Below are 13,607 nucleotides of genomic sequence, written 5' to 3'. Positions count from 1 at the left end.
TAAAAATTTTTCTATACAAGAAACTCAAAAAAAAAAAATTGCCACGAGAGACTTAACAAATTTTCTAAAAATAACTAAGTTTAATTGTAACAACTGTTAATTAAAAAATTAACACAAAAAGCCAAAGTACTTACTGCATAATTAATGTATTTAATCACAATCAACTATCAATTATTATTGATTAATTAAATTTTCTGTAGTTAATTAATTTATCATTATCAACAATTGAAAACAAAAATAAATTTTCAAGTGACTGAAAATTAGCAAATATCTTAAAATTTTATTTTTTGAATAAATTTTTGCTTTAAAAAATTTCAAAATTTTTTTATAAAAATTTTCAGATGTTTGTTAATTTTTCAGTCATTAAAAAAATATCAGGGGTGTAAATTACAATATTAATTAATATAAATCTAAAATTTTTTATTAATAATTAAAAACAAAAATCAACTGTTGAAACAGATAAAAATTGTAAATATTTTTTTATATAAAGTTAATGTAAAAATATTATATTAAATCTCTAGATATTATTTATCCATTTATAAAATATATATTTACAAATTTATTTAATTTATTTGTATATTATTATTATCATTATTTATAAAAATTGTGACCTATTTTTTTTTATTATTATTAATTTAACAATTATGCTCTTGCGTCGTTTATTGTTGTAGGTACTCGGACTTCTAGGCCATCAAGTTCTTTAGTCATGATAATTTGGCATCCTAGTCGTGACCTGGAAAAATTTATTTAAAAAAAATTATCATCATTTATTTATTTATTAATTTTTAAACTTATTTTAATTCGCTATAAATCAAGTTGTGGAGTAATATTCTATTACCTTTGCAATTTTTTTTCTTACTCTGACCTATGATTGATAATAAACCGAAAAAACAGGATACGCCCTTATGGTTTTAGAAAAATGTTTTCTGAAAACCATAAGGGCGTATCAGAAAAAAAATTTTTTTTTTTCGTTTTTTTCCATAGATGTTGATATTTTCAACATTTTTACATTGATTGGAGCAAAAAAAAATTTTTTTATACGCCCTTATGGTTCTAGTAACGCGATATATATGATATATATATATAAATATATAAAATATATGAAAAATTGATGTGGGTACTCAGATGAAAGGTCTCGATGAGTGTAACGTCGGGAAGAGCTTATATCTTTAAAAATGTCAATAGTTCACAAAATACAAGGTAATTTCTTAATTATAGACATTTATCAAGATATAAGCTCATCCCGATGATACACTCATCAAGAGCTTTCATTTGAGTACCCACATGCATTTTTGATATATTTTTCATATAGACATATATATGATATATATATAAATATATAAAATATATGAAAAATTGATGTGGGTACTCAGATGAAAGGTCTCGATGAGTGTAACGTCGGGATGAGCTTATATCTTTAAAAATGTCAATAGTTCACAAGATACAAGGTAATTTCTTAATTATTGACATTTATCAAGATATAAGCTCATCCCGATGATACACGCATCAAGAGCTTTCATTTGAGTACCCACATGCATTTTTGATATATTTTTCATATAGACATATATATGATATATATATAAATATATAAAATATATGAAAAATTTATGTGGGTACTCAAATGAAAGGTCTCGATGAGTGTAACGTCGGGATGACCTTATATCTTTAAAAATGTCAATATTTTACAAGATACAAGGTCATTTCTTAATTATGTATCTAGAGATAGAGCATTTTTGAATGCAGTCTAAATATTTATCATAGTAAATTGACTATCGGTGAGAATGTAATGAAACCTTGAAAAGACACAAATTAAAGTCAAGACTTTTGCAATGACATTAAAAAAACCGATTTCATCATATGACTATGATAATTATGAAATTTTAAATTGTCTACCGTATACATTCATTAGTGTCACTAAAAATCGACTATTTTTTTCGTAAAAAAATAATTTTTAACTTAAAACATTAAAGAGAAAATTTTATCGAACTGATTTTCAATCAAAAATCAAAAATTTTATCGAACTGAAAAAGTACCTTAAAATATGGGAATGATAAATTAATATTTTTTGATAAAAGACTCGAGAAATAAAAATAGTCTATTTTTGGACCAGTCAAAGATTGTAGATTTATGGATAAGGTAAAAATGTTAAAATTATTCATTACGTGTCACAGAGATCGTAAGCCAGGTCCAACATGTCTAATTCTTCGTCGGTGGGTGGATCAGGTAAGGAATCGTAAATTTCTTTTGGTAATATTAAATGACAGGTACTACATGTCAAAGTTCCTTCACATGCACCTGGAATAATAATTATTATTAACTACAATTTTATAATAAATTTTTAAAATTTAATTAAAATTAAAATTAAATTTTTTTATTGAGTAAAAAATTAAAATTTTTGCACTAGACAAAAATCATTAATTTTAAATTAATAAATTAAAAAAAAAATTTTTTTTCTTACCATAACCATCTAAATCTATTTCATTATTTACAACAATGTCAAGCAGGCTGTCTCCAACCTTTCCTTTGGCTTGAATCTTTTCTCCGCTGGCGCGGATAAATGTCACCTTAACCCTAAAAATAAAACATTTGAATAAAATATTCCACCAGGAGTACCAGAATAAATAAATAATTTAGAAACTTAAATCAGTATATTAGACAGTTCTTATTTAGAATTTTTTTCGGCAGAAAAATTTTTATAAAAAAGAATTTTGCTTAAAGAAAAAAAAATATAAATATTATCTGAATTCATCACTACTACGTCGAGTGTGTCTCAAGGGTCTGTTTTGGGACCAATATTATTTCTTATCGTCATAAATGGTGTAGTTAAATGGCTAAGTTTTTGCAAACATGGCCTGTTTGCTGACGGCAAATGGGCATACCTACATTTCAAGATCTCCCAACTAGATGAAGCAGCTTACCACCGTCTTACTACTGATTCTCAAGCGGTAGCAGACTAGTCGCGTGATATGGGTTTCGAAATCAATTATCGAAAGACTAAGGTGATGATTTTAGGAAGCAACTGGAAGGTAAAATCTCTTGCAAATATTGTACTTCCGCAAATTATCATTGATGGAAATCTCATACCGTATGTCAACACAACAAAGCATCTTGGGGTCCATCTATCTGCAAATCTTTCCTGGGACTTTCATATTGCGCAGGTATCTCGAAATAGTATATTACACCCCTTGGGAAGGAAAATAAGAAAAGCCTCAGATCACATGTAATTGTAGGCCGAGGCGAAGCCGAGGTCAACAAACATGTGATCTGAGGTTTTCTTTTTTACTTCCCAAGGGCTGTATAATATTTTTCTCACCTCCGGGCGGAAAGCGTCAATTTTCCGCCCGCTGCGCTAAATGAAAATGCCGCTTTCTGCCTCCGTCGAGGAGAAAAATAGTATTCTCACCACGGGCAGGAAATAAGAAAGCCTCAGATCATATGTTTGTCGACCTCGGCTTCGCCTCGGTCAACAATTACATGTAATCTGAGACATTTCTTATTTTCCTGTCCTAGGTAAGAAATATACTATTTTTGTCCGAGGAAGGAGGAAAGCGGCAACTTTGTTTAGCGCAGTGAGACCAAAGTTGCCACTTTCCGCCCAGAGGGCAAAAAACTTTTTTTTCTTCCCTCCGGGCGGAAAGCGTCAATTTTCCGCCCGCTGCGCTAAATGAAAATGCCGCTTTTCGCCTCCGTCGAGGAGAAAAATAGTATTCTCACCACGGGCAGGAAATAAGAAAGCCTCAGATCACATGTTTGTCGACCTCGGCTTCGCCTCGGTCAACAATTACATGTAATCTGAGACATTTCTTATTTTCCTGCCCTAGGTAAGAAATATACTATGCATCACTAAATAGCTTAAGTTTAAGCGTAGAAAAAATATCCTGTCTCCTTCTTCGCGCAAGTGTATTACAAGCATTTATCAGATTCAAGGTCCAGAAGGAGCTACCAGTATCACTTCAATACCTAGTAATTGCTCGAGACCAAACGCCGGTGCAGAGCCAGGAATATCTGGCCCTGAAAGAAGAGATGAAGCGGCGTACCTCAGCGGGGGAGAAGAATTTCCGGATAGCGACCAGAGGGACTCGACAGATTATTGTTCAGCATGCCCGAACTTCGGTTCTGGGCCTGAACAAAAATCATTAACTATCCTTGAGAGTATTCTCTGCTAGTGATCTATTCAGTGTATTATTAGATTTATTATTTTTTTTTTTTTTTTTTTTAGTTATTTTTTGGATCTGTTATCTGAGAGTTTGAGTGATATTAGCTGCAAGATCGTTAAAACTGGTGATTTCAATACTTATATGTATGTTTATCAGGCACCAGGCTCGTATATTACATGATGCAAGATTTGCGCTCTTAAGGAGGTCCTTTCGCCGCCAATGTAAAATAAAAAATATTAGATTATGAGTAAATTTAATTTTTTTCTAATAGTTAAGGTCCTTATTTATCTTATAGTGAGGTTTAAATTATACTTTACCGGACAAATTTTTGAAAAAATAAAATTTTTAAATGTTAGTAATTGAGGTTATAATTGAGGATGGTTTTATTTGTATCACTGTAGAGTGTTTTACAAGGGAGGGTAGGGAATTATTGTCTCTCCACTTTTTTCTCCGCAATATAATCTCTCAACCCCGTCATTATAACTCTCAACCACTTTTTCGTCCCCACCCCCCTGCATGTCGGGATTTTTTCATGCCCGACACACATGTGCTGCGACTGTGGCCGACTTACGCGTTATAATCAGTACCTGCATTTGCATTACGGTCTTAAATAGTATGGAGGTACTTCTATAATGACATTTTACCGCCATAACTATATGGGAAAACCACAGAAAATCCGACCGGTACAGAGGCTGGCAATGAAACGCACATATTCTTAGATTATAATCATTGAAAAATATTGGTGCGCGCCGGAATTGAACCCTGGTCCCACTCTTTCGAAATGCAGGTACCGAGCCGATTAGGCTATTGCCAACCTTTAAATGTTAGTATTTGTTCAGAGTCTTACGAGAAAATCAGACGTTTGCAGTATTTCTCGAATTATACTATCAGTCATGGATTAGATGAAGTAAAAAAAAACTAAATATCAGATTTTCGAAATATTCAGGTTTCTTTTTTTGCAATAAAGTATATCAGTTACCGAGATATTTATTGAGAAATTAATATTTAAAAATCACAAAAAATTCTCAAGTTACCTACAATAAAATGGAGTCAAAAGATTTGGCAACGTTGCGTAGCGCGCGAGCTTCAGACCATTCAATAAATTCAAACTAAACTTTAACGCGCTTATGTTTTTCATGCATACTTATTAGTTAATTTATTGTTAAGTAACAAATTTTCATAATTCATAATTGAAAAATAAAATAATAATTAAAAAATACTAGAATTCCTGCCATGAGACATTAGAATGTTATGGTTTTGTGACTAAACATTTTTAATTAATTTATTTATTTACACTGACTGCAAAAAGTTAAACACGGTTAAGGTTATATTGTGCAAATAAAAATGTAAACAACCGAAATAAAGCGTTGCCAAATCACGGACAGGTTACTAACAGCTGATTTACAACAGTCAAATTAATTTTTGTATTTAACTATTTTTATATACGTGATATTTTTATATGTCCTATATATCTACTTGATATATGTACTTATATGTCATATATATCAAATATATAAATAATGCATGTGGGTACTCTAATGAAAGGTCTCGATGAGTATAATTTTAGGATAAACTTATATTTTTAAAAATGTCAATAATAAAGAAATGTGCTTGTTTCTTCTTAACTATTGACATTTTTCAAGATATAACCTCATCCTGATGTTATACTCATCGAGACCTTTCATTTGAGTACCCACATGCATTTTTATATATTTTTCATATATACATATATGTAACATATATAAATATATCAAAAATTGATGTGGGTACTCAAATAAAAGGTCTCGATGAGTGTAACTCCAGGATGAGCTTATATCGTAGAAAATATCATCAGTAGACAAAATCCGACGTCATTTCTTAATTATTGAAATTTTTCAAGATGTAAGCTTATCCTAATGTTACACTCATCAAGAGCTTTCATTTAAGTACCCACATGCATTTTTGATATATTTTTCACATATACATATATATAAATTTATAAAATATATGAAAAATTGATGTGGGTACTCAAATGAAAGGTCTCGATGAGTGTAACTCCAGGATGAGCTTATATCGTAGAAAATATCATCAGTAGACAAAATCTGACGTCATTTCTTAATTATTGAAATTTTTCAAGATATAAGCTCATCCCGATGTTACACTCATCAAGAGCTTTCATTTAAGTACTCACATGCATTTTTGATATATTTTTCATATATACATATATGTAACATATATAAATATATGAAAAAATGATGTGGGTACTCAAATGAAAGCTCTTTATGAGTGTAATGTCGGAGTGAGCTTATATATTTAAGAATATCAATATTTAAGAAAGTACAGTGCAATTTAACAAAAATCGATATGTAATTTAGCAAATTTTATTTATTTATAGTTGACAATTCTGAGCGGTCACATCGTGACTGCAGGTTGCTAGTGTTTTATATTTTTCAACAACGATGTCTACCGAACCAATTAACCGATTTCGACGTTCTTCATAGCAATCAACGCCGATAATCAAAATCTATAAATTAAATTACGACTACAATAAAAATCCGACTACAGTACCGACATTGATTGAATAAATTATTTCAAAAAAATACTCTTTTTGAATTATTTCGAAGATTTTCGAAAATCAGGGTACAACTACTAACTTCCCGATTTTTTGAAAATCATTGATTTTCATAGCGGAAAGTTGAAAAATAGTTCGATTAACGATTAAATTTAATATCTAATTTTAAAAATTTCCGTTGATCATTAAAAAAATTTTTTAATTTGATATATTTCCACTAATCATTAAAAAACATTTTTAATTTGATATATTTCCATTAACCATTAAATTTAATATTTTAATTTAAATGATTTTTACTGATCATTAAAAAAGTATTTTTAATGATAAATATTTCCATTCACAATTAAATTAAATTTTTTAGTGGAAAATTTTTTCATTAGAGAATTGAATTTAATGAGTTAATGAAAATATTTTTCATTAAAATTTTCACAACTCTGCTGTTGTATTATTAACCCTGTTAATGGCCCCTTGGCTGTTGGGTTTGTTTATTTAAATAAAATAAAATAAGTTAATTGTCTCTGCCACGATACTGCATATTATTGATTATTGTTCAGTTGTGCTGGTAGATTTATTTATTTATTTATTTATTTATTTATTTATAACATACACTGAACCCAACAGCAGAGCCATTAACAGGATTCCTTAAATTTCAAATGTAAATTATTGACATAGTAGAGTTCAATACAAATACAAAGAATCAAGAATACATCGATAATCATAACTTCAACAGTATTACATATTAGTCGCAGATAAAGTAGAACATAGTGTGCTTATATTATGAATTAGCCAGACATCCAAATGATTAGAAACACCATCAATCTCATAATCAAATAGTATCGGACACTTATTTCTACAGAAAGACATAATTTTACATTTATCGAGATTCAGAATTAAGTCATAATCAGTATTCATAGCCATATTAAAGCAAATTTTAAGGGAGTTGGGAAAGAACGGATAGGGGAAAGGGGGGACCTACTCAGTGGGAATTTTTCCGTAATTGAAAAAATAATCAGACAGCCCAGACTGGGAATCGAACCCAGATCTCTCGGTTACGCGCCAAGGGCTCTACCAGTTAAGCTATCCGAGACAAGTACTGACTACTTTATTCAGTCACGTATATAATATCATGTATAAATTTAATCAGTATTTATCTAAAAGACTTGAAAGCAAATTACAGAGATCGGTAAATAGTATCATTCGGTTCATTTATAATTTGAGACGTGATGAACATATCACACCATATCGACGTTCACTAAATTGGCTGAATATAAAGTCACGAAGACTGTATTATCTGGCTTGTTTATTTTTCAAATTAATAACGACGGGTGAACCGAAGTTTCTACGTAGATTATTCACAGAAGAAGATCCTGAAATTAGGCGATCAGATAAGATAGGCTGGCAGCTAGAAATAATATTTCCTTCAAGATGCCAAATTTTGGAAAAATCATATCTCTTATATTATTAAAAAGATAAATTCTGCTCTATATTGTTTAAAAATTCGAAAAAATATATTTACTAGGGAAATAAGGAAATTATTGGTTATGGCTACTATTTTACCATTAATTGATTATTGTTCTGTTGTTCTTATTGACTCAAATGTTGAGAATGATTTTAAATTACAACGTGCCTTAAATAGTGCTATTAGATTTATTTACAATTTTAAACGAGATAAACATATAACGCCTTATAGACAACAACTATGCTGGTTGTCAGTCAAATCTAGAAGATTGTACTTCTTGGCAACTTACTTCTATAAATTATTAACCATCGATAAGCCTATTTATTTAAGAGAAATGTTCATCGATGTTGATTTTAGGCGTTCAGAAAGAATTGCAATTAAAAATAACAATGTAAATTTTTTAATACCTAAGTTCACAACATCTTGCTTAGAACATTCTTTTGTTATATCAGCAATACGGTTATGGCAAAAACTTCCACCGGATGTTTTAGATGCGAGTTCATTAGAAGCCTTCAAAAAGAATTTGTTCAACTACCTTTTATCAAATGACTTATAGAATGATTAATATTTCTAAGTTTATGTGCAATGTTATGATATATTATTTTGTTTAGCTAGTTTTTACAAGATGTTAGTTAACTTTTACTCCAAATAAGAAATGGACTTATTTAAATCTCATTAAATTTAATCATAAATTGTTACCAAATATACTTTTAAATTTATAATGTTGTTAAGCTTAATTTATTCTTATATCACTTTATAGTTTTGTTTGTTGCATACCTACACATGTTAATTTCATGTATAAATTGTATTATTTTGTAAATCTTCAGTTTCACAAGAATTATTGCATTCAATACCTTGCCATTTAGCCTGTGCCTTGGCATTTATTATTAATAAATAAATAAATAAAAATTTTGCTACTACGACTTATGAGCATTCATTTGTAGTAACAGCTATCCGGTTTTGGAAGGACTTACCTCCTGAGATTGTAAATGTTCTTAGTTTAGAGACTTTCAAAATTATATTGTTCGATTTTCTACTAAGTAATGAATAGTTGGAAATTAGTATGCTGGAAAACAACATAATAACGTGATGTATATAATAATAGGATTTACATTCTTGTTTTAATTGCATTTTGTTTTATATATCGCGTTACTAAAACCATAAAGGCGTATCTCAAAATATACGTCCTTATGGTTCTGCAGAACCATAAGGGCGTATAAAAAAATTTTTTTTGCTCCAATCAATGTAAAAATATTGAAAACATTAATATCTATGGAAAAAACGAAAAAAAAAAAATTTTTTTTGTGATACGCCCTTATGGTTTTAAGAAAACATTTTTCTAAAACCATAAGGGCGTATCCTGTTTTTTCGGTTTATTATCAATTATAGGTCGGAGTAAGAAAAAAAATTGCAAAGGTGATAGAAATTATCATTCCACAACTTAATTTATATCAACAAATATTTATTTGAGTGAAAAAATGAATGAAAAATTAAGAAAAAATAAATTCATAACAACTTGAGAACAATCGGTATGTCTTCAATTCATAAATTTAGCCTCAAAGTTTTTCAAAATTGATTTTTTTTTACTTCAGATCTATTTACAATTAACAAAAGAGTTTTGTAAGCCATTTAGAACTGTAATTTTGAAAAAGTCATTCAAAAAGAACTTTGTTCTTGAGAATTGTTATGATTCTTCAATACCAATATCTTGAAGCAAGTTTGATGATCTAAATCATTTTTGTACATCAGGTACTGTCCCACAAAATATCATCGGTATTATCAAAGTTTACTTTCAGCCATGGTCATAGTTTATAAATTTTTTTGTCATTAACTAGTTAAAAAAAAATTAGGAAAACGGTTGACCCTAAAGGCCATCCCTGCAACTTCCCGCTAATTCCGTTAATACCTGGCCGCTTTTTTGAGCTCTTCGAGCTCAAAAGTACAATCTGTGTGTTGTTTTAAGCTCTCCGAGCTCAAAAAGATACCTTTTCTATGCTTTTGAGCTCTTTGAGCTCAAAAGTCTGATAGAAGTTTCATAGAACACTATTTTTTGAATGTTCATACCGCAATAACTTTTGAATGAATGAACCGATTTTTACGCGGTTGGCGGCATTCTACGTTGTTTTTAAGCCTTATAAATAGTTTCTAAGTTTCAATTGGTCAAACTAGAAATTTCGGAGTAACTCTGAAAAAACACTTTTTTCGGTTTTCTTTCGTTCACGATATCTCTCGAACGAATCAACCGATTTTGACCGGATTGGCGGCGATCGACGTGGTTTTTCAAGGTTAAAAGCTGATTAGTTTTTGGAATCGATCGGTTAAGCCGTTTAAAAGTTATCCCAAAAAAACCACTTCAGAAAAAATTTTTTTTCCTACTTTTTTTTAGATTTCTCCAAATTTCTCAAAATCTATCGGTCCGAATCGGTTCAAATTAACAGGAAATCTAAGTTTGGCGAAGCCCTTTCGAATGGCACCAACCGCGATGAAATCGGTTCAACCGTTCAAAAGTTATAAGAGGTTTACATACTTACACACACACACACACACACACACACACACACACACACACACACACACACACATACATACATACAGACATAGTGACACCCTCGCGGGAATAGTCAGGAAAGCTTCCTAGGACCTCAAAACGTCGAGATCTGATGAAAACTCGATTTTCGAAAAACGGGGTAAAACCAATAACTTCCCGATTTTTGAAAATTTTCAATTTTCTTAGCGGGAAGTTAAAAAATTAAGAAATCTTTTTTTTTACTTTTATAATCTTAGATACAGATAATCCTGACGATGGAAATGGCATTGGAGTAATACTCTGATGAATCCACAGATTCGGTAGAATCTGGCGCCAAGTTCCGTTCAAATTCGTTGTAAACGGAGCGCGAGACTACCGACTGTGGGTGCGTTCGCGTTGGACACTTTCGCGCTGTAAGCACATGTATATAGATATCGATCACCGTATAATGTGCTATATGAAGTGGTGCTGAAAGCGTTCAAAGCGTCCAACGTGAATGCAGCCTGTGTTTACTGTAAGCAGAACGGTATTTTGAGGTTGCAAAATTTTATTTAATTCTACGGTACTTCTTGTTCCTAAATTTTATATTATAACAGTAATTCATGCTTTATTTTACTGATATTAATTAATTATATTCAATTATAACAATTAATCTACTTGAAATTATTAAATTTTATCAGCACAAACTATAGCAAGCTCAAAAATTTCGATCCTGACTTTTTTTCTATGTAAAAAGTGACATGCCACAGACTAAATAATTCGAGAATTCATGGTAATCTTCCAATAGATGGGAAACTACAGTTAAAAAAATACATTTCACAGCTTGCATCTACATCCGCCAGGGTGCGCTGGAATTGTTTTTACATAAACTGTAGCTTCAAGGGGATAGTTTGCTATAAAAAATGCAGCCAACGCGAGATTTAAGTTGGTACCAATTGTAAATTTTTATTATAATTACAAAAAATACTAAAATCTGAACAAAAACAGTTTCACTGTATAAAAATCGCGCCAAGTCCACGTTCATAAGACTATCAAGATAAAAATTTCTTTTTCTTTACAAAAGATATAAAATAAAAAATAAAAAATCAAGTAACCGATATGATTGTATTTGATTTTCGGAAATTAAAAATTTTATTGTAAATTTGAAAATTAAAAAAAAAATTTTAGAACGTACTTGGTGTGCGTCATTGTGTATTTCAATTTTTTTAAAGTCCTAGTAAATAGATTTTACGAATTTCATTAAAAGTAAAATATTTTGCAACCATGCACACTAAATACGTTCAAAAATTTTTTTAATTTTCAAATTTACAATAAAATTTTTTTTAATTTCCGAAAATCAAATACAATCATATCGGTTACTTGGATTTTTTTATTTTTTTATTTTATATCTTTTTGTAAAGAAAAAAGAAATTTTTTTATCTTGATAGTCTTATGAACGTGGACTTGGCGCGATTTTTATACAGTGAAACTGTTTTTGTTCAGATTTATTTTTCTTTAATTTTTTATTAGTTTTCTCACTTAAATAAATATTTGTTGACATAAATCAAGTTGTGGAGTGATATTCTATTACCTTTGCAATTTTTTTTCTTACTCTGACCCATAATTGATAATAAACCGAAAAAACAGGATACGCTCTTATGGTTTTAGAAAAATGTTTTCTTAAAACCATAAGGGCGTATCAGAAAAAAAATTTTTTTTTTCGTTTTTTCCATAGATGTTAATATTTTCAACATTTTTTCATTGATTGGAGCAAAAAAAATTTTTTTATACGCCCTTATGGTTCTAGTAACGCGATATTCTATTAATACTTAAAAATTTATTGTACTTATTTGAACACTATCTATGTATATAAAATTTGCCATTCGGCTTAACGCCTTGGCATTAAAACTAAATAAATAAATTATTCTAATCTATTAATGATACTGAAGTCAGCTGACAGCTGTCAATTTTTTCAAAATTTTACAACAAATAAATTACAAAAAAAAAATGTTTCTAAAAATTTCCACAAATGATTTTTATTTAATTTTAACATGTTGAATTTTATTCTTAAATTTATTTTACAACAATTTAAATGTAAAAAAATTTCTAATGTCTGCTAACTTCAGTGTCATAATTATAATATTAAAGTTAGCAGTCACTTTATTATTTTTTAATTGTTTTAACAAATAAATTTGTTTCAAAAAATAATTTATAAAAAATTGCATTTTAAATTTTTTAAAATTTCTACTTGTCAATTATTTTTTGTCATAATTTACTTGTCAAAAAAATTTTTAAATTTATCAAAAGTCTGCTAAATTAATTTTCATAAAAAAATCAAATTTCAGCTGACAAGTTTAATAAATAATTATTTAAAAACTTACTCTTCAGCATCTTGGAGAGGTTGGCTGGTAGAAGTAAACCTCGGATGTACATTATTGAGGTAAGTGAACTTGTAATTGCTAACTCGGCTAACTCGTGACATAACTGACGTCACAGAAATTACGCGTCTCAAATTTCTAACAAGAGCCATTTAATTTAATTTGATTTATTTATTTTTTCTATATTTTTATTAAATACAGAGGAAGTATTTATAATAACACTTCTCACTTCAAGTTTCGATTGCAACTGAGGAGTAACTGTTCTGTTGTAAGTTGTTAATGAAAACAAGTAGAAAGTGGAAATAGAAACTGAACAGCTAGTGACACCTTCTGTCAAAAAACGTAAACTTTAAAATGAATTTAATTTTAAAAAAATAAATAAAAATTTTGCAAATAAATTATAGCAAAAAAAAAAATTGCAAGTAAAAATTTTTAAAAAAATATAAATGAAATTTTTCGAAAATAATTTATAACGCTAAAATTTGACGTTTTAAATTTATTCATTTTTTTTAATTATTAAATTAGAATTAAAAAATTTTTTTTAAAAATTGTACTT

General features: G+C 29.2%; 1 protein-coding gene across 1 annotated transcript; it reads right to left on the bottom strand.

The window, feature by feature from the left end:
- Nucleotides 1-577: 577 nt before the first annotated feature.
- LOC123267324 (adrenodoxin-like protein 2, mitochondrial) lies at nucleotides 578-13,317 on the bottom strand. The gene is made up of 4 exons (XM_044731890.1): nucleotides 13,055-13,317; nucleotides 2,459-2,571; nucleotides 2,163-2,295; nucleotides 578-733 (listed from the first exon to the last, which is right to left on the bottom strand). Exons 1-4 carry the CDS (start codon nucleotides 13,201-13,203, stop codon nucleotides 643-645), a joined length of 486 nt encoding a protein of 161 aa, XP_044587825.1. The 5' UTR covers nucleotides 13,204-13,317; the 3' UTR covers nucleotides 578-642.
- Between the last annotated feature and the right edge of the window lie 290 nt (nucleotides 13,318-13,607).

This window comes from Cotesia glomerata, linkage group LG6, assembly GCF_020080835.1.
Source record: "Cotesia glomerata isolate CgM1 linkage group LG6, MPM_Cglom_v2.3, whole genome shotgun sequence".
In the NCBI taxonomy this organism is placed as follows: Eukaryota; Metazoa; Arthropoda; class Insecta; order Hymenoptera; family Braconidae; genus Cotesia; species Cotesia glomerata.
Note: the sequence above shows the minus strand (reverse complement) of the source record. Positions and strands in the feature narration are given on the sequence as shown.

Coding starts and splice junctions, on each gene's coding strand:
- LOC123267324 (XM_044731890.1), bottom strand. CDS start 13,203: ATGGCTCTTGTTAGAAATTTGAGACGCGTAATTTCTGTGACGTCAGTT. Junction 2,572..13,054: donor CCTCTCCAAGATGCTGAAGA/GTAAGTTTTTAA, acceptor TTTTATTTTTAG/GGTTAAGGTGACATTTATCC. Junction 2,296..2,458: donor AATAGATTTAGATGGTTATG/GTAAGAAAAAAA, acceptor TTATTATTCCAG/GTGCATGTGAAGGAACTTTG.